The sequence below is a fragment of the Ranitomeya imitator genome, chromosome 8 (genome assembly GCF_032444005.1).
Source record: "Ranitomeya imitator isolate aRanImi1 chromosome 8, aRanImi1.pri, whole genome shotgun sequence".
NCBI classification, from domain to species: Eukaryota; Metazoa; Chordata; class Amphibia; order Anura; family Dendrobatidae; genus Ranitomeya; species Ranitomeya imitator.
Genome location: NC_091289.1, coordinates 44,045,033 through 44,065,950, shown reverse-complemented (window position 1 = coordinate 44,065,950; position 20,918 = coordinate 44,045,033). Strand labels below are relative to the sequence as shown.

At 45.1% G+C, this 20,918-nt stretch overlaps 2 protein-coding genes across 2 annotated transcripts in view; one reads left to right on the top strand and one right to left on the bottom strand.

Annotated features, from left to right (window-relative positions):
• HDAC11 (histone deacetylase 11) overlaps positions 1-5,219 on the bottom strand; it is a 31,079-nt gene extending 25,860 nt beyond the window's left edge. Inside the window, exons 1-4 of the mRNA XM_069736814.1 lie at positions 5,143-5,219; positions 3,411-3,559; positions 2,824-2,924; positions 1,779-1,895 (exon numbers count right to left, since the gene is read on the bottom strand). Of these exons, the coding sequence (XP_069592915.1) occupies positions 1,779-1,895; positions 2,824-2,924; positions 3,411-3,559; positions 5,143-5,144 (369 nt within the window). The 5' untranslated portion in view covers positions 5,145-5,219. The remainder of the gene's footprint in view (positions 1-1,778; positions 1,896-2,823; positions 2,925-3,410; positions 3,560-5,142) is intronic.
• A 14,599-nt stretch (positions 5,220-19,818) lies between these two features.
• NUP210 (nucleoporin 210) overlaps positions 19,819-20,918 on the top strand; it is a 102,023-nt gene continuing 100,923 nt past the window's right edge. Inside the window, exon 1 of the mRNA XM_069736813.1 lies at positions 19,819-20,205. Coding sequence (XP_069592914.1) covers positions 20,048-20,205 — 158 coding nt within the window. The 5' untranslated portion in view covers positions 19,819-20,047. The remainder of the gene's footprint in view (positions 20,206-20,918) is intronic.

Genomic DNA, 20,918 nt, shown 5'->3' with positions numbered 1-20,918 from the left:
AGCCCAAACACTAGGGAAGTGGGGAGTGTAGACCCCTAGGCAGATCTAAAATCACCTTGACTGCCCTAACCATCCCTATATAGGTTGTGCACCTGTCGCTGAGCAGGAACCTAATCCCTGCCTGACCCTAGCGATGGGCCCTGGTTAGGGAGGGGATGCGGTTGGCACTAGCCAGTCCCCACTACAACTTAAGACCAAAAGAGTAGATGAACAAGGGGAACTCTTAGCTTGAGAAGACAACCGAAATGTCACGCCAGCAATCCTCCAAGAGTCCTCAGAGAAGGATCTAACCGACTGTTAGTACATTCCAACTAGACAGAGACAATTAAGAGCTAACACCAGCAACATGCTGCAGACACGGAATTAATATAAACCTTCAGCACATGTGTCTAATTAGGAGCAGAAGGTGGAAGCAACCGTTGGGTCATAAAGGGAGAGGGATTTCACTTCACAACAGAGATACAAAAATCAAGAAGGTGCTTGAGCTAATTGCAAAGACCTTCTACAGTCGGATCTAGGATGACTGTTTCACACCTGACCCACCCGTGACACTTATAGGGTTTTTCCTATAAATACAACCTATCAGCTATTCACAGGTAAGGCGATAAGTATCTGATTACTGAAGGTTCCACTGTAGGGACCCCGTAATCACAAGAAGGGGTACTCTTGATTCCCAAGTTGGAACAAAGCAAGCACGTGACTGCTCTATTTGACATCTATGACTCTGGCGGGTTCTACAAATATAAATGGTCATCTCTAATCCTATGGACACAGATTTCATTCAGATTACAATCCAATTCCTATTTCAAATGTTTCTCTCAATAGCCAGATTTGATAACCATTTACATTATTTGCCTTTTTGGGAAGTATTATATGTAAATACTCAAAAGAGACTCTGTCTCTGGGACCTCAAGATTGGGGTTTTGCAGCTCTGTTTTGAATGGAGCGTAGGTGGGCCTTCACTCCATTGATTGTCTGTATGACTGCTGGGGAAAACAGCACTTAGCTATTTCCGTCAGTCCCATAGACAATGAACGGAGTGAAGGTTGTACACACGAACCCACTCTCTATTCAGGACAGAGTTGCAGAGTCCAGATATTGCGGTTCCAGAACCCCCATCTCAGGCTCCATGGGGGTCTCACTGGTTAACCACTCATAAAACGGTAAGTTATGCCCGATCTATAGATGACGAATAACCTGCCTTTTTGAGAATAACCCTTTAATGATTAACATTTAAATTTATCTTGGCTATAAAAGCGAATCACACACCGATTTTGTCAAAGATGGAAAAAAAAAATGTCTCCATCGTCTCCATTCTGTCAGTCTGTGAAAATTAGACAGCACACACATGTCGTTCGCGTCAACGTCAATGTGCAGTCCGAATTTTTTGACACACCCATTGACTTGCATGGGCGAGTGCAATCTGATTTATGGATGCCAATCGTGCATGCTGCAACTTTTTCCTTCGACAGGCTCGGTGTCGAAAAAAAAAATCAGACATGTGCACAGCCCAATAGAATACCATAACATTGGTCCGAGCGTGATCTGATGTTTTGTCAACTGACAATTCGGTCGACTGCACGAGCCATAATCAGGGTTGGTTTTGGAATTATAACCAGGGCGATGAATTATATCTCTTGAAAAGTTTCCATTTCTGGTTGAGGTCCCTAGATGACTTTTAGCCATTATAATGACCCTTACAACGCAGGCCAAACACCAGTCATTCCAGTCTAGATATTACCACATTATGATACACACAATATATTCCTTCTACATACCATTATGGTGCCTCCTGTCTGAGTCCTCAATGGCTTCAATACTCTTCTTTGAACTAGAAAGTTGGGAAGGAGAACCAGTGGTGGAATCTCAGTTATGGTGGCAACTACAAATGACCACTAGAAGACATAAATATTGCAGCAAGGAGTTCACTTATTTATTACAGGATTCTAGCTAAAGACAATGTTTAAAGAATACCTTAGGTTATCATAATGTCCTCAACATTCATGATCTGGACTGGTTATGGATCTCCTGACCCAAATTCAAGTCTCATATACTGTGTTCCAAAAAGGCTGTGGAGTTTGGGTCAGGAGACCAAGGGCCAGTCTGGACTACGCAGTTCGTACTTGCGGCGTGATTGTCAGACACGTGAATCTGGACATACTCTTATATAAAAATGACAAACGGGTCATATACAGTTAGCGTGTAACTTTCTTTTTACAAAAGATGTGATAGAGGCACGTCAAGGACACTCCCTCTCCCCAATCAGTAGAACCAAGGGATACAAGACCTCTGCTGAGAGACTTGTGGACACTCCGTTCATTGCGGTTCATGCTCAGACCGAGTTTCACGGACGTCTGTAGGAGCCCTTAGATATAATGCTTGAGGCCCTTGTATTAGCACCGATAGCTAAAGCAAAAACACGAGAAATATGGGATCGATTCATCACTGTTTTGTGTCTTTTATAGTGTCACTTTTTGGTGTTTTCTATTTTTTTTTAGTTCATTATGGACAGGGTTCCAGATGTTTTGGCTGGATTCTTCATTTACGACTTTTAGAAAAGCACTAAATTTTTTGCAGAAATGTTCTCCATTTCCTAAAGGAGTGATTTCACGGAAGTTAAAAAGTCATAAAAAAGGTTAAAAACAGAAATGAAGAACATTTCCGCAAAGTAATTATTTTTTTTTTGTCTTCAGTCGCATGTGTCATTTTGAAGAATTTATCATAAAAGACGTCTTGTTGACCACAAGACAAAAATGAAAAGTCACTAGAAAGCTCCACAAGTGATGAATCAGAGATTGTGTTTTACGTTAAAAGATAAACTACCTTTAATTTATTTATGTAGCGTCTCGTATGTACCACCAGTAAGTCATCTTCTGTTGCCTCCTTTGCAGTTACAATAGTGTCATCTGTGATTAACTTTTCATCTAAAAGGGAAACAAGTAACAAAAATTAAAGGTGTTGTCCTCCTTTGGGGACAATATTTTTTTTACTTTAATCTATTTATATTGAGGTTAAAAATCATTTTTGGAAATTAGTTTTACACACTCCGGTAGCTCCTATTACCATCCAATACAGGTGAGTCAGTTTAGACCTACACACATCCAACATTAAAGGGGGTTGCCCGGTCACAACATATTGATGAAAAGTGGTAATAATAGGATATGTCAGCAACATGAGATTGGTGGGGGTATGACACTTGGCATTCCCACCAACTGACTGTGCACTGAGCAGCTTTATTCAGTGTGTAGCAGCCGCTGCCTAGTACTGAAGCACAGCATGTTGTTCTGCAGCGCCTGGCAGTGGACACTACACACTGAATGCAGCCGTACATTGCAGATCCGTTAACAGTTTTTACACAGCACAGTCCTGGACCATGGACCGAGATGGCGTGCAGTAAACTAAATAATTACCCCTGAGAAAGTTGATGATTTTTCCCCATTTGCCGGCGTCAAACGGATGAAGCTTCTCCAGTCCAATAAATGTGATGTTATAATTGGTAGAATATACAATCGGCCAGAGACTTGCAGGGATGTCTTCATACAGTCTAGTATCATGAGGCCTAGGAAACACATCCAAGCAGTTCATCATTACTTTAATTATATTACAATACTATTTCCTTGGTGGCTTTATTCTGCTCCCTATAAAAAGTTGGTAAGTCATTAAACTGTATCTCGCCATAACTGCACTTGAACAAATCGTCTGAAATGGAGAATTCATCAAGTCCTTTTAGAGAGAAAATTGGAGTACAAAAGTTGAGAATTTCTGGGCAACTGGGAGCTGAAAAATGCACCAAATTTTTAGAAGGTTCATCTGATGAATTTGGCACATTTTTCTCCATCAAACCATGAAGACTGTAACAAGTGTAGAACTTGGCACTCAGAAGGATAATTCATTATATCATTATTTGTGACTGTAGTCCAAAATCAAGCGCTTCTCTGCGTCCTACAGCGGTGGATACCGCGTCTATGCCATTGCACCGAATGTCTTTATATTTGTTTCCAACAATCCGTGTTACTGATGAAGGTCTATTGTTTGGACCAAAATGTTTGATTTCAATCACAAATAAATATAAAATCCATTATCCTTCTGAGTTCCAAGTTCTACATTTCCTGCATAACGGAACAGAATTTTACTTGGACACGTATTATTTACCTTTTTTCCCCCCCTTGTGTCATTAACCCTGGGTCTAGACGATGACAACTTTTGCCTGTGACACAAGTCATGTGGACATAGATCACTATGTGACTAGGCTGCAACCACGAGCAAGTTGCAAAAAATCCAAATGCTTCTGGACTTTTTGCAACTTGTTTGTCGCGGTCACCTAGGTTTGGTTTTTCTCATATGCAACAAAACCCCGAACCCAACAACTATTGTTATTATTATTATAGCGCCATTTACTTCATGGCGCTTTACATGTCAGGAGGGGTATACATAATAAAAACGAGTACACTAATCTTATCATTAAAAGTCACGACTGGTACAGGAGGAGAGAGGACCCTGCCCGCGAGTTTTCTCAATCTTCTAGCAGTCAGTGAAAAATGGACAGCACTCAGATGCAAGAAGGATGTGATCAGTGTCCTGTCCCAGTTTTTCCACAGATCTGCAGACTTGCACTAGCGAGTTTGACCATAACTCAAATCAGAATTAGACCTTTGTTGTTTTTTTCCTTTGTGTGGACACTCATGCACGAGAATTAAGTTTAATGGCTACATATTCTATCCATGAAAAATACCGATACAACACGGACGTCTGAATGAGGCCTTATTAAGTATGCGAAGTGCTGGTGGTCATGCATTCTCCATCTCGGTACTCCAGTGTACCACATCCCCTTGTATAACATCTGGCTGGCCTAAATGCTTGCAGTTCTTGACCAGCAAACTCAGTCTCTGCCTTTCTTCCTATGCCCAGAACATCCATACCATTACTGTATAGCCGGATCCCAAAATCTGCAGCCCTCTCCCTTCCTGCAGATCCCCAGTAACCTGCATTCAGCCCCTGCCTTCCTATTTATACCCAGGCAGCTTGCCTCCCTCCCATCCTGCCTATATGTGGAGCAGCAGCTGCATGCCCCTGTCTATCCATACACTGACAGGCCGCCTGCTCGCCCTCCATGTAACATCTCCCCCCTCTCTGATTACTCACATGTTGTTTCCTTCCGTGGGGCTGGTTTCCTCCTCCAACACATGAAGTCACGAGAAGGCAGGGTTATGCACTTGTCATTGTGACGTCATGAAATGTGCTACACATATCGAAAGAGAACTCTGAGCTGCAGGAAATGAGAGAGCTTCGAGTGTTCTGTGGTTGAGCACACTGCCGGCCTACGTCCAAGAGGCGACATGGCCACTATAGACTCCGAACAGGGGCGGACACACCATATGTGCACCCTGTGCATCTGCAAGGGGGTAGGGGCTGCATTCGCACCCGGCTTTGGAGACCGAATGGGGTCAAGTCGTTCATTGGGTCCATATAAGAAGTCCTGCAGTATTAGAGGCCCATGATAGTTGGGGGCCCTGTTGGAGATTTTGAATTGGGGTCCATGAGCTTCAAGTTGCACCTCTGGACATTGGGATTTTCACCCAACCTTTCTAGGCTCCTGACAAGTTAACGGTTAAATTATGCATCATGAACTAAACAAATTTTCCAACTTGTTTAAAAAAATGAGGGATAAAAGAGTAAAAAAAAAAGAAGCTATACTCACACGATGTCTGCTTCAGGCAGATCTGCTCTAAAACCCACCTTAGAAAGTGAATTTTGAATGCCAAATTTGCTGGAACTATTAGTGAACACCATGTTACGTTTGGAGAGCCCCTGATGTGCCTAAACAGTGAAAACCCTCCACAAGTGATGCCATTTTGGAAACTAGACCCCTCAAGGAATGTATTTAGATGTGTGGTGAACATTTTGAACCCCAAGATGCTTCACAGAAGTTAATAACGTTGTGCCGTGGAAAATTAAAAAAAAAATAACAATCATTTACCTCACACACATGTTTTTAGCCCCAAATTTTGGATTTTCATAAGGGTAACAGGAGAAATTGCACCACATAATTTGTTTTGCAATTTCTTCTGAGTACACCGATGCACCATATGTGGGGGAAAACTACTTTTTAAGCACAGTGCAAAAAGGGAAGAGGCGCCATATTGGAGTTCAGATTTTGATGGAGTGATTTGAGAGTGCCATGTCACATTGGCAGAGCCCCTGAGGTGCCAGAACAACAGAAACCCCCTATATGTGAATTAATTTTACAAACTACATCCCCCATTGAATTAATCTAGGGGTGCAGTGATCATATTGACACCACATGTGCCTCAGAGGTTTATACCACGGAGCGGTGAAGAAAGAATAAATTACATTTTTATTGTAAGCATATTGCTATGCTTTATACCTGTCAGTGCTGCACTGACATCAGCTAGTTAGACCATGCACTGCACATTATCTAACTAGCTTGCAAGCCTTGGTGATTCAGATGTTGTCATGATGACATTGGGTCATCATGGCAACAATCGGTCCCTTGCTATGACGGTTCCCTGAAAAATGCCCACAGGAAAATTGCCCACAGGAAAATTGCCCACATGAAAAGTGCCCACAGGAAAATTCCCCACACGGAAAATTGCCCACACGGAAAATTGCCCACATGGACAATTGCCAATTGCAGCATCACAAAGTTTCAGATCTATGATATTTGAGGTGAAAGGTGAGGATGTTCACATGATGTGTGATCAACTTGTGATTTACAGCTGACCTAGTGCAAAACTGCAAACATGCTGAAGATCTGTGGTTTGTAGCAGTCTGTCATTATCAGCAATAGATAGATCTAGTCTGCTCTCATGTCTCACTGATTCTGCCTTACTCCTCCCACCAGCCCAGAACAGCAGCACATGCAGAAACAGCAGCAGTGTGATCCAGAGGAGCCATCACTGCTATCATTACCCACAAAAGAATCGCTGTACTATCTGTGGAGTTACATGGGACTGCAGGTCAGATCTAATACATTATCATCTCAGTGGGAGCCCACCAAAAGCAGGTGCTGCTGGCTGAGATAGATGGTCCTGGAAGCCCAGAAGGCGCCACAGAAAGGTGAGATTCTGTCAGAATCTGTCAGAGGAGCGGAAGTGTCATAGCAGCTCCGCTCTCCCATTGACTTCAGTGGCAGTGAATCTGGGGCCTGCACTTCCTTCCCTGTCCACTTATGGCTACCAAGAGTAAGAGTGAGCAGATCCTACCTAGTTATGTATAATACACATATACTGCAGGTGCAGGCAGGCATAGGATGAAAGAAAATGCAGAGTGGATTTGAATAAGGGTCTCTAGGCCCAGACACACCACAATGAGAGTGGAATAAGGGTCTCTAGGCCCAGACACACCACAATAAGAGTGGAATAAAAGTCTCTAGGCCCAGACACACCACAATGAGAGTGGAATAAGGGTCTCTAGGCCCAGATACAGCACACTGAGAGTGGAATAAGGGTCTCTAGGCCCAGACACACCACAATGAGAGTGGAATAAGGGTCTCTAGGCCCAGACACACCACAATGAGAGTGGAATAAAAGTCTCTAGGCCCAGACACACCACAATGAGAGTGGAATAAGGGTCTCTAGGCCCAGACACACCACACTGAGAGTGGAATAAGGGTCTCTAGGCCCAGACACACCACAATGAGAGTGGAATAAGGGTCTCTAGACCCAGACACACCACACTGAGAGTGGAATAAGGGTCTCTAGGCCCAGACACACCACAATGAGAGTGGGATAAAGGTCTCTAGGCCCAGACACACCACAATGAGAGTGGAATAAGGGTCTCTAGGCCCAGACACACCACAATGAGAGTGGAATAAAAGTCTCTAGGCCCAGATACACCACAATGAGAGTGGAATAAGGGTCTCTAGGCCCAGACACACCACAATGAGAGTAGAATTATTGTTAGCACAGTGGAATGACAACTCCTAAGAACAGAATCCATACTCTGGGACTAGGGATGAGTGAACCGAACCTGGAGAAGTAAACTGGGCCCAGAGACCTTTGTTGAAATCCATTCTGCATTTTCTTTGCTGCCTGTGTTGTACTGTATTGTATTTCAATGGAGCCCATGGAAGTCAAGGACAATCACCCGGCAGCTAATTATTTGCAGGTATGCAATGATTGTTTTCTTTATTGTTTTATTTGTTTATTGTTTTAGTTATTGTTGTTATTAGAACTCCTTAATAAACTGTTCTTAATAAACTTGTCGGTAGTTTTTTATGTGGGCAATTTTCGCCGACGTTCTTCTGTGCTGCAGAGCATCTCACCTATAATTCTATACTATTCTGTTCTGCAGAGCATCTCACGTATACCTGCATACTATCCCTCTGTCCTGCAGAGCATTTAACCTATAGATCTTTGCTATTCGCTATCCTGCAGAGCAACTCACCTATAATTCTATATTATTCTTCTGCTCTGCAGAGCATCTCACGTATACCTGCATAATATCCCCGTCCTGCAGAGCATTTAACCTATATCTCTTTGCTATTCTCTGTCCTGCAGATCAACTCACCAATAATTCTATTTTATTCTTCTGCCCTGCAGAGCATCTCATGTATACATGCATATACTATCCCCCTGTCCTACAGAGCATTTAACCTATAAGTCAGCCTGTGGGCAATTTTCTGTGGGCATTCTTCACCTTGCACCTCAAATATCATGGATCTGAAACTTTGTGATGCCGCAACTGGCAATTTTCTATGTGGGCAATTTTCCGTGTGGGCAATTTTCCATGTGGGCAATTTTCCTGTGGGCATTTTTCTGGTCACCACGTAAAACATATAGAACCAAATTTACCATTATCATCTATATATATAATTGTCTAAGGGTCACTTCCGTCTGTCTGTCTTTCTGTCTGTCTGTCACGCATATTCATTGGTCGCGGCCTCTGTCTGTCATGGAAATCCAAGTCGCTGATTGGTCGCGGCAAAACAGCCACGACCAATCAGCGACGGGCACAGTCCGGAAGAAAATGGCCACTCCTTCCTCCCTGCAGTCAGTGCCCGCTCCGTACTCCCCTCCGGTCAGCGCTCACACAGGGTTAAAGGCAGCGTTGACCGTGGTATAACGCACTCGGTTAACGCTGCTATTAACCCTGTGTGACCAACTTTTTACTATCCATGCTGCTTATGCAGCATGAATAGTAAAAATATCTAATGTTAAAAATAATTAAAAAAAAAAAAAATAGTTACATACTCACCCTCTGTTGGCCCCCGGATCGAAGCGGCCGGTAACCGATGCTCCTCGCGACGCCCCGGTGACCGCTCCATGCATTGCGGTCTGGCGAGACAGCTATGTCATCATCTCGCAAGACCGCAATGCACTCTTCAGACCGGGGCGCGCGAGGAGCATCGGTAACCGGCCGCTTCGATCCGGAGGCTCCGGAAGGTGAGTATGTAACTATTTTTTATTTTAATTCTTTTTTTTTTAACAGGGATATGGTGCATACTACGTGACTTGCCAATATACTACGTGACTGAGCAGTATACTACGTGGCTCTGTGCTGTATACTACGTGGCTCTGTGCTGTATACTACGTGGCTCTGTGCTGTATACTATGTGGCTGTGCAATATACTATGTGGCTGGGCAATATACTATGTGGCTGGGCAATATATTATGTGGCTGGGCAATATATTACGTGACTGGGCAATATACTACGTGACTGAGCAATATACTACGTGGCTGGGCAATATACTACGTGACTGGGCAATATACTATGTGGCTGGGCAATATACTACGTGGCTGGGCAATATACTATGTGGCTGGGCAATATACTACGTGGCTGGGCAATATACTACGTGGCTGGGCAATATACTACGTGACTGGGCAATATACTACGTGGCTGGGCAATATACTACGTGGCTGGGCAATATACTACGTGGCTGGGCAATATACTACGTGGGCTGTGCAATATATTACGTGGCTGGGCAATATACTACGTGGGCTGTGCAATATATTACGTGACTGGACAATATACGTGGCTGGGCAATATACTACGTGGCTGGGCAATATACTACGTGGGCTGTGCAATATACTATGTGGCTGGGCAATATACTACGTGGACATGCATATTCTAGAATACCCGATGCGTTAGAATCGGGCCACTATCTAGTAAAATATAATGAGTCACGACTCAACAATCTCAAATTTACTAGGATATGAAGAAACATTCCGGAGTTATTACTACTGGGAAATAATTGACACTGTTGCGTTATACAGATGATGAGAAAAATAGAGTAAATAAAGGATATGTGAGGAATGTGGCCGATTGTAAACATAGTTGTATACAAGTTAACAAGATGAGCACAAATAGGAATACATACTAGGCCAGCAAAGATCATTCATCTAAATGGTTAATGAATATGTAGTTAAATGTAGCGTTTCTCCATTGGTTGGAAGTCCACAAAAGTTAATAAACTAGTGATAATAGCATGTAATTGAAATGCCAGAGTAACCAATGGAGAAACGCTACATTTACTAGCTACATATTCATTAACCATTTAGATATATGATCCTGACACGTCAGGTTTGAAAAATGTGACCTAGTCACTAAGGGATTAAAAAAAATGTGTCCAGGATTCCACAAGTGCACATTTTCTAGGTTTTTCATACACAATAGTTGCAAAAATAAGTTGAGAATGGTGCAGAAAATAAAATCACCTGTATCGGTCTTTGACAAAAAAAAAATGGTAAGAACTTGAACAGCTAAACCAGCCCCCTTCTGGAGGCCAGTGCATACACATAAAAGGAGCTGGATTAGCTGTCGAAATGAGCAAGAAGCCAGTCCTCTTCACAAGCAGAACCACTTACTTTCTGACACAGGAAACACTGTCCATTGCTGAGTACAAGGATAGAAGACGAGTTGGCAAACCGGATGATAGCTGCAGATCTGGGCACCTATAGTAAAAGAAGTATATTAGTTGATTGTACACATTGCTATTTCTGACTCATTTTAAACAAAAAAAAACAAACAAACAAAAATAATATATATATATACATATACACACACACATTGGCTTGCGAAAGTTCACCTCCCCCCTTGGCATTTTTCGTATTTTGCTACCTCACAACATATAATTTCACTGTTTTTTCTTGAGGGTTTGCATCAGTTCATGTAAAGAATATTCCTACAACTGTGAACATTTGTTTTTATTTTGTGAGGCAAATAACCACTAGGACAAAATAACTGTAAACTTCAGTGTGCATAACTATGCATCACCCTAAAGTCAGTACTTTGTAGAGCCTCCTTTTGCGGCAATTACAGTTGCAAGTCACTTAACATCAGTCTCTAGGAGCTTTCCACATCCGGCCTCTGGGATTTTTGCCCATTCCTCAAGGCAAAACTGCTCCAGCTCCTTCCAGTTCGAAGGTTTTCTCTGGTGAACAGCAAGTCTGACCACAGATTCTCAATCGGATTAAGGTCTGGGCGTTGACTAGGCCACTCCAAAACATTTACACATTTCCCCTTAAACCACTCGAATGTTGCTTTAGCTTTGGGTCATTGTCTAGTTGGAAGGTGAATCTCCGTCTCAGTCTCGAATCACTGACAGACTGAAACTGGTTTTGCTAAAAAAAAAATCCCCGAATTTCACGCCATCCATCATCCCCTCGACTCGCTCCATTTTCCCTCTCCATGCTGCCGTAAAACACCACCATGTTTCACTGTGGGGATGGAGTTCTTGGGGTGATGAGCTGTGTTGGTTTGGTGCCAGACATAGCGTTTACCTTGCTGGCCAAAAAGTTCAATTTTAGTCTCACCTGACCCCAGCACCTTGATCCATTCATTTGAGTCTCAAACGTCTTTTGGCAAGCTCAAAACGAGCCTTACAATTTTTGTGTGTAAGTAAAGGCTTTTTTCTGCCCACTCTTCTATAACGGCCACCTTTCTGAAGTGTACAGCTTATTGTGGTCATATGCACAGATCCCCCAGTCTCTGCTTGAGAACTCTGCTGCTCCTTCAGGGTTACCTTTGGTCTATGTACTGCCTCTATGATTAATGCCCTCCTTGCTCGGGCTGAGAGTTTTGGTGGGTGGCCATATCTTGGCAGGTTTCTTGTGGTATCATGTTCTTCCCATTTGATCACAATGGATATGAGGGTGCTTCGAGGGGATCATCAAAGATTGGGATATTTTTTTTTTTTTTTTTTTATAACCCAACCCTGACTTGTACTTCTCAACAACTCTGTCCCTGACTTGTTTGGAGATCTCCTTGGTCTTCACGGTGTTTGGTTAGTGGTGCTTCTTGTTAATGGTATTTCAGCCTCTGTGGGCTTTCAGAAAAGATAACGTGTATACACTGACAGTCATGTGACACAAGTGGACGTCCTCTCACTAGGCATGTGACTTATGAAGATAATTTCTTGCACCAGAATTTTTTAGGAGCTTCATAGCAAAAGGGGCAAATACATATGCACCCGCCAATTTTTAGCTATTTGATCCCATAAATCGGATTACAATAAAAATATAGCTTGTAATTTAACCCCTTCATGACCTTAAAGACCTTGCCCTTTTTTGCAATTCTGACCAGTGTCCCTTTATGAGGTAATAACTCAGGAACGCTTCAACGGATCCTAGCGGTTCTGAGATTGTTTTTTCATGACATATTGGGCTTCATGTTAGTGGTAAATTTAGGTCAATAAATTCTGCGTTTATTTGTGATAAAAACGGAAATTTGGCGAAAATTTTGAAAATTTCGCAATTTTCACATTTTGAATTTTTATTCTGTTAAACCAGAGAGATATGTGACACAAAATAGTTAATAAATAACATTTCCCACATGTTTACTTTACATCAGCACAATTTTGGAAACAAAATTTTTTTTTGCTAGGAAGTTATAAGGGTTAAAATTTGACCAGCGATTTGTCATTTTTACAACGAAATTTACAAAACCATTTTTTTTAGGGACCACCTCACATTTGAAGTCAGTTTGAGGGGTCTATATGGCTGAAAATACCGAAAAGTGACACCATTCTAAAAACTGCACCCATCAAGGTACTCAAAACCACATTCAAGAAGTTTATTAACCCTTCAGGTGCTTCACAGCAGCAGAAGCAACATGGAAGGAAAAAATGAACATTTAACTTTTTAGTCACAAAAATTATCTTTTAGCAACAATTTTTTTATTTTCCCAATGGTAAAAGGAGAAACTGAACCACGAAAGTTGTTGTCCAATTTGTCCTGAGTATGCTGATACCTCATATGTGGGGGTAAACCACTGTTTGGGCGCACGGCAGGGCTTGGAAGGGAAGGAGCGCCATTTGACTTTTTGAATAAAAAATTGGCTCCACTCTTTAGCGGACACCATGTCACGTTTGGAGAGCCCCCGTGTGCCTAAAAATTGGAGCTCCCCCACAAGTGACCCCATTTTGGAAACTAGACGCCCCAAGGAACTTATCTAGATGCATAGTGAGCACTTTGAACCCCCAGGTGCTTCACAAATTGATCCGTAAAAATGAAAAAGTACTTTTTTTTCACAAAAAAATTCTTTTAGCCTCAATTTTTTCATTTTCACATGGGCAACAGGATAAAATGGATCCTAAAATGTGTTGGGCAATTTCTCCTGAGTACACCAATACCTCACATGTGGGGGTAAACCACTGTTTGGGCACATGGTAAGGCTCGGAAGGGAAGGAGCGCCATTTGACTTTTTGAATGAAAAATTATTTCCATCGTTAGCGGACACCATGTCGCGTTTGGATAGCTCCTGTGTGCCTAAACATTGGCGCTCCCCCACAAGTGACCCCATTTTGGAAACTAGACCCCCCAAGGAACTTATTTAGATGCCTAGTGAGCACTTTAAAGCCTCAGGTGCTTCACAAATTGATCTGTAAAAATGAAAAAGTACTTTTTTTTCACAAAAAAATTCTTTTCGCCTCAATTTTTTCATTTTCACATGGGCAGTAGGACAAAATGGATCATAAAATTTGTTGGGCAATTTCTCCCGAGTACGTCGATACCTCATATGTGGGGGTAAACCACTGTTTGGGCACTCGGCAGGGCTCGGAAGGAAAGGCGCGCCATTTGACTTTTTCAATGGAAAATTAGCTCCAATTGTTAGCGGACACCATGTCGCGTTTGGAGAGCCCCTGTGTGCCTAAACATTGGAGCTCCCCCACAAGTGACCCCATTTTGGAAACTAGACCCCCCAAGGAACTTATCTAGATGCATATTGAGCACTTTAAACCCCCAGGTGCTTCACAGAAGTTTATAACGCAGAGCCATGAAAATAAAAAATAATTTTTCTTTCCTCAAAAATGATATTTTAGCCTGGAATTTCCTATTTTGCCAAGGATAATAGGAGAAATTGGACCCCAAATATTGTTGTTCAGTTTGTCCTGAGCACGCTGATACCCCATATGTGGGGGTAAACCACTGTTTGGGCGCACGGCAGGGCTCGGAAGGGATGGCATGCCATTTGGCTTTTTAAATGGAAAATTATCTCCAATCATTAGCGGACACCATGTCACGTTTGGAGAGCCCCTGTGTGCCTAAACATTGGAGATCCCCCAGAAATGACACCATTTTGGAAACTAGACCCCCAAAGGAACTAATCTAGATGTGTGGTGAGGACTTTGAACCCCCAAGTGCTTCACAGAAGTTTATAACGCAGAGCCATGAAAATAAAAATAAAAAATTATTTTCTCAAAAATGATCTTTTAGCCTGCAATTTTTTTATTTTCCCAAGGGTAACAGGAGAAATTTGACCCCAAAAGTTGTTGTCCAGTTTCTCCTGAGTACGCTGATACCCCATATGTGGGGGTAAATCACTGTTTGGGCACATGCCGGGGCTCGGAAGTGAAGTAGTGACGTTTTGAAATGCAGACTTTGATGGAATGCTCTGTGGGCGTCACGTTGCGTTTGCAGAGCCCCTGATGTGGCTTAACAGTAGAAACCCCCCACAAGTGACCCCATTTTGGAAACTAGACCCCCAAAGGAACTTATCTAGATGTGTGGTGAGCACTTTGAACCCCCAAGTGCTTCATAGAAGTTTATAATGCAGAGCCGTGAAAATAATAAATACGTTTTCTTTCCTCAAAAATAATTATTTAGCCCAGAATTTTTTATTTTCCCAAGGGTTACAGAAGAAATTGGACCCCAAAAGTTGTTGTCCAGTTTCTCCTGAGTACCCTGATACCCCATATGTGGGGGTAAACCACTGTTTGGGCACATGCCGAGGCTCGGAAGTGAAGTAGTGACGTTTTGAAATGCAGACTTTGATGGAATGCTCTGTGGGCGTCACGTTGCGTTTGCAGAGCCCCTGATGTGGCTTAACAGTAGAAACCTCCCACAAGTGACCCCATTTTGGAAACTAGACCCCGAAAGGAACTTATCTAGATGTGTGGTGAGCACTTTGAACCCCCAAGCGCTTCATAGAAGTTTATAATGCAGAGCCGTGAAAATAATAAATACGTTTTCTTTCCTCAAAAATAATTATTTAGCCCAGAATTTTTTAATTTTCCCAAGGGTTACAGGAGAAATTTGACCCCAATATTTGTTGTCCAGTTTCTCCTGAGTACGGTGATACCCCATATGTGGGGGTAAACTACTGTTTGGGCACATGCTGGGGCTTGGAATTGAAGTAGTGACGTTTTGAAATGCAGACTTTGATGGAATGCTCTGCGGGCGTCACGTTGCGTTTGCAGAGCCCCTGATGTGCCTAAACAGTAGAAATCCCCCACAAGTGACCACATTTTGGAAACTAGACCCCGAAAGGAACTTATCTAGATGTGTGGTGAGCACTTTGAACCCCCAAGTGCTTCATAGAAGTTTATAATGCAGAGCCGTGAAAATAATAAATACGTTTTCTTTCCTCAAAAATAATTATTTAGCCCAGAATTTTTTATTTTCCCAAGGGTTACAGGAGAAATTGGACCCCAAAAGTTGTTGTCCAGTTTCTCCTGAGTACGCTGATACCCCATGAGTGGGGGTAAACCACTGTTTGGGCACACGTCGGGGCTCAGAAAGGAAGTAGTGACTTTTGAAATGCAGACTTTGATGGAATGGTCTGCGGGTGTCACGTTGCGTTTGCAGAGCCCCTGGTGTGCCTAAACAGTAGAAACCCCCACAAGTGACCCCATTTTAGAAACTAGACCCCCCAAGGAACTTATCTAGATATGTGGTGAGCACTTTGAACCCCCAAGTGCTTCACAGACGTTTACAACGCAGAGCCGTGAAAATAAAAAATCATTTTTCTTTACTCAAAAATTATGTTTTAGCAAGCATTTTTTTAGATTCACAAGGGTAACAGAAGAAATTGGACCCCAGTAATTGTTGCGCAGTTTGTCCTGAGTATGCTGGTACCCCATATGTGGGGGTAAACCACTGTTTGGGCACACGTCAGGGCTCGGAAGTGAGGGAGCACCATTTGACTTTTTGAATACGAGATTGGCTGGAATCAATGGTGGCGCCATGTTGCGTTTGGAGACCCCTGATGTGCCTAAACAGTGGTAACCCCTCAATTCTAACTCCAACACTAACCCCCCCACACCCCTAACCCTAATCCCAACTGTAGCCATAACCCTAATCACAACCCTAACCACAACCCCAATTCCAACCCTAACCCTAAGGCTATGTGCCCACGTTGCGGATTCGTGTGAGATATTTCCGCACCATTTTTGAAAAATCCGCGGGTAAAAGGCACTGCGTTTTACCTGCGGATTTTCCGCGGATTTCCAGTGTTTTTTGTGCAGATTTCACCTGCGGATTCCTATTGAGGAACAGGTGTAAAACGCTGCGGAATCCGCACAAAGAATTGACATGCTGCGGAAAATACAACGCAGCGTTTCCGCGCGGTATTTTCCGCACCATGGGCACAACGGATTTGGTTTTTCATATGTTTACATGGTACTGTAAACCTGATGGAACACTGCTGCGAATCCGCAGCGGCCAATCCGCAGCCAAATCCGCACAGTGTGCACATAGCCTAATTCTAAATGTATGTGCACACGCTGCGGAAAACGCTGCTGATCCGCAGCAGTTTCCCATGAGTTTACAGTTCAATGTAAACCTACGGGAAACAAAAATCACTGTACACATGCTGCGGAAAAACTGCACGGAAACGCAGCGGTTTACATTCCGCAGCATGTCACTTCTTTCTGCGGATTCCGCAGCGGTTTTACAACTGCTCCAATAGAAAATCGCAGTTGTAAAACCGCAGTGAAATGCGCAGAAAAAAACGCGGTAAATCCGCCATAAATCCGCAGCGGTTTAGCACTGCGGATTTATCAAATCCGCAGCGGAAAAATCCGCAGAGGACCAGAATACGTGTGCACATACCGAAACCCTAACCCTAGCCCTAACCCTACCCCTAGCCCTAACCCTACCCCTACCCCTAACCCTACCCATAACCCTACCCCTAACCCTATTCTAACATTAGTGGAAAAAAAAAATTTCTTTATTTTTTTATTGTCCCTACCTATGGGGGTGACAAAGGGGGGGGGGGGGGTCATTTATTATTTTTTTTATTTTGATCACTGAGATATAATCTATCTCAGTGATCAAAATGCACTTTGGAACGAATCGGCCGGCAGATTCGGCGGGCGCACTGCGCATGTGCCCGCCATTTTGTAAGATGGCGGCGCCCAGGGAGAAGACGGACGGGACCCCGGCTGGATCGGTAAGTATGATGCGGTGGGGGGGGACCACGGGGTGGGGGGGGATCGGAGCACGGGGGGGGGGGAATCAGAGCGCGGGAGGGGTGGAACGGAGCACGGGGGGCGTGGAACGGAGCACGGGGGGGCTGGAATGGAGCACGGGGGGTGGAACGGAGCACCGGGGGGGGGGGGTGGATCGGAGTGCAGGGGGGGTGATTGGAGCACGGGGGGGTGATTGGAGCACGGGGGGAGCAGACAAGAGCACGGGGGGGAGCGGAGCACTGGATGGAGGGGAGCCGGAGCAGTGTATCGGCCAGATCGGGGGGCTGGGGGGGGCGATCGGTGGGGTGGGGGCACATTAGTATTTCCAGCCATGGCCGATGATATTTCAGCATCGGCCATGGCTGGATTGTAATATTTCACCTGTTATAATAGGTGAAATATTACAAATCGCTCTGATTGGCAGTTTCACTTTCAACAGCCAATCAGAGCGATCGTAGCCACGAGGGGGTGAAGCCACCCCCCCTGGGCTAAACTACCACTCCCCCTGTCCCTGCAGATCGGGTGAAATGGGAGTTAACCCTTTCACCCGGCCTGCAGGGACGCGATCTTTCCATGACGCCACATAGGCGTCATGGGTCGGATTGGCACCGACTTTCATGACGCCTACGTGGCGTCATGGGTCGGGAAGGGGTTAACAAAATAGGTAAAAAGCCCAAGGGGGGTGAATACTTCCGCAAGCCACTGTATAATATATATACATATATATATATATATATATATATATATATATATATATATATATATATATATATATTATTTTTATAAATCTGGAAAACACTTTTCATTTCCTCTGCAGTGTCACTAGAGAAGAAATAAAGTCTAGTCAAATTCTATACCATAGTCGATCTGTGTGCTGGCGAATGGCGCTGTGTGTGACGTCTTATTACAGTATTAGTGCATATTACAAAGCATTGTGTCTCTGGAAGAACAGAAATCGGATGAAGAATGCCAGTTTATTGCTGTGGAGAGCTATGGTGGTACAGAAAGATGCCTCAGTAGTCTATAAGGGCACTATGAGGCTGCCGTCACAGTAGCAGTATGTGGTCAGTATTTTACCTCAGTATTTGTAAGCCAAAACCAGGAGTGGAACAATAAGGCCGGGATCACACATGCGAGAAACACGTCTGTGTCTCGCATGTGAAATCCAAGCTCTGGTGCCAGCACTGTGGAGCGGAGCGTGCGGCTCCATGTGTTGCTATGCGGCCGCACGCTCCGCTCCACAGTGCCGGCGCCAGAGCTTGGATGTGTTGCCTGCCTGGGCTGCAGGTTAGGCCGGAGACACCGACACACGTAGACACATTAAAATGAATGTGTCTCTGCAGATGTCAGCGTGTTTTCACGGACCGTGTGTCCGTTAGCAAAACACGGAGACATGTCAGTGTTCGTGGGAGCGCTCGGACCCATTAAAGTCAATGGGTGCATGTAAACACGTACCGCACACAGATGCCGTGTGCTTTTTTTTAGTCATAGGGTTAAATTTGAAACAAATAATACACGGACGATAAACACGGACACACGGATAGCTCCGGGACCGTTTCTTCCAGTACTGGAAATATCTGGACCTGTGAGACTGGCCTTGTTTTCTGATCGCTGCACTTCCCCTTATGACCCAATAAAGTTTACCTCAGAACGGTAGCAAGAAAAACGGCAGCTCGTTACAGGACTGAAAACCTTGCGCGCAATCGAATTGTTTTTTTTTACAACTTTAAGATGTTTTTGGGCCGATATAAAATACAAAGTTTGGTATCGATGTAATCATACGGACCTCCCAACCCCCCCCCCCCCCAAAAAAAAAAAAAAAAATCACATTGAGGGATCATTTTTACCACACAGTGCACAACATAAATACAACCCCCCCCCCAAAAAAAATAAAACAAATAAATAAATAAATTACTGGGATTCACCATTTCACCCCACTTGGGATTTTTTTTTCCTTTTTCCTACGGTAAAGTGAGCGGTGTTATTCCATACTACAAGCGCCGCACTGAAGGGGTTAATGCAATTACAGCAGAAACCTAATGGCAGTGCTGGAGTCGCCGTGTGTGCAGCCCCGTGTCTGTGTGCAGTGGTGACAGCAGCCCCGTGTCTGTGTGCAGTGGTGACAGCAGCACCGTGTGTGTGCAGCACTCAGCCCGCCCTCTCTTTACGGCTCTTTCTCCCAGATAGCGGTGCGGGCAGGAGGAGGTGATGAAACACATGGCGGGAGCTGATAAGCAGCGGCAGCCGGCGGCCCCCCGCGTACACTGCGAGCTGTAGACCCGACGAGCTGCTGCACAAGCTCCGAGAGCCCTGCTGGCGGCGCTGTCCCGTCCTGCGACTCTCTGGGAGTTGTGAGCACAGCAGCCGGCACACAGAGGCGGACGCACCGAGGCCGGCATGGGGCACGGGGACTGCTGGGCGCTCGGAGTTATTGCCCTGACTCTCCTGCAGGTCTCCTCATCGTCCAAACTGAGTATCCCCAAAGTCCTGCTGCCCTTCACCCGAGGGACCAGGATAAACTTCACCCTGGAGGTCACAGAGGGCTGCTACAAGTGGTGAGTGCCGGCACCATGTGCACTGGAGCTATATACACAAGCTCTGCGCCCGCCCCGCGTGCGTACCAGAGCTCTGCGCCCGCCCCGCGTGCGTACCGGAGCTCTGCGCCCGCCCCGCGTGCGTACCGGAGCTCTGCGCCCGCCCCGCGTGCGTACCGGAGCTCTGCGCCCGCCCCGCGTGCGTACCGGAGCTCTGCGCCCGCCCCGCGTGCGTACCGGAGCTCTGCGCCCGCCCCGCGTGCGTACCGGAGCTCTGCGCCCGCCCCGCGTGCGTACCGGAGCTCTGCGCCCGCCCCGCGTGCGTACCGGAGCTCTGCGCCCGCCCCGCGTGCGTACCGGAGCTCTGCGCCCGCCCCGCGTGCGTACCGGAGCTCTGCGCCCGCCCCGCGTGCGTACCGGAGCTCTGCGCCCGCCCCGCGTGCGTACCGGAGCTCTGCGCCCGCCCCGCGTGCGTACCGGAGCTCTGCGCTCGCCCCGCGTGTGTACCGGAACTATACGCTGGGGCTATACACCTGCCCGCGTGTTTTCTCGGGTGTACCGGAGCTATATGCCTGCCCGCGTGTTTTCTCGGGTGTACCGGAACTATACGCTGGGGCTATACACCTGCCCGCGTGTTTTCTCGGGTGTACCGGAGCTATACGCCCGCCCCGCGTGTTTTCTCGGGTGTACCGGAGCTATATGCCTGCCCGCGTGTTTTCTCGGGTGTACCGGAG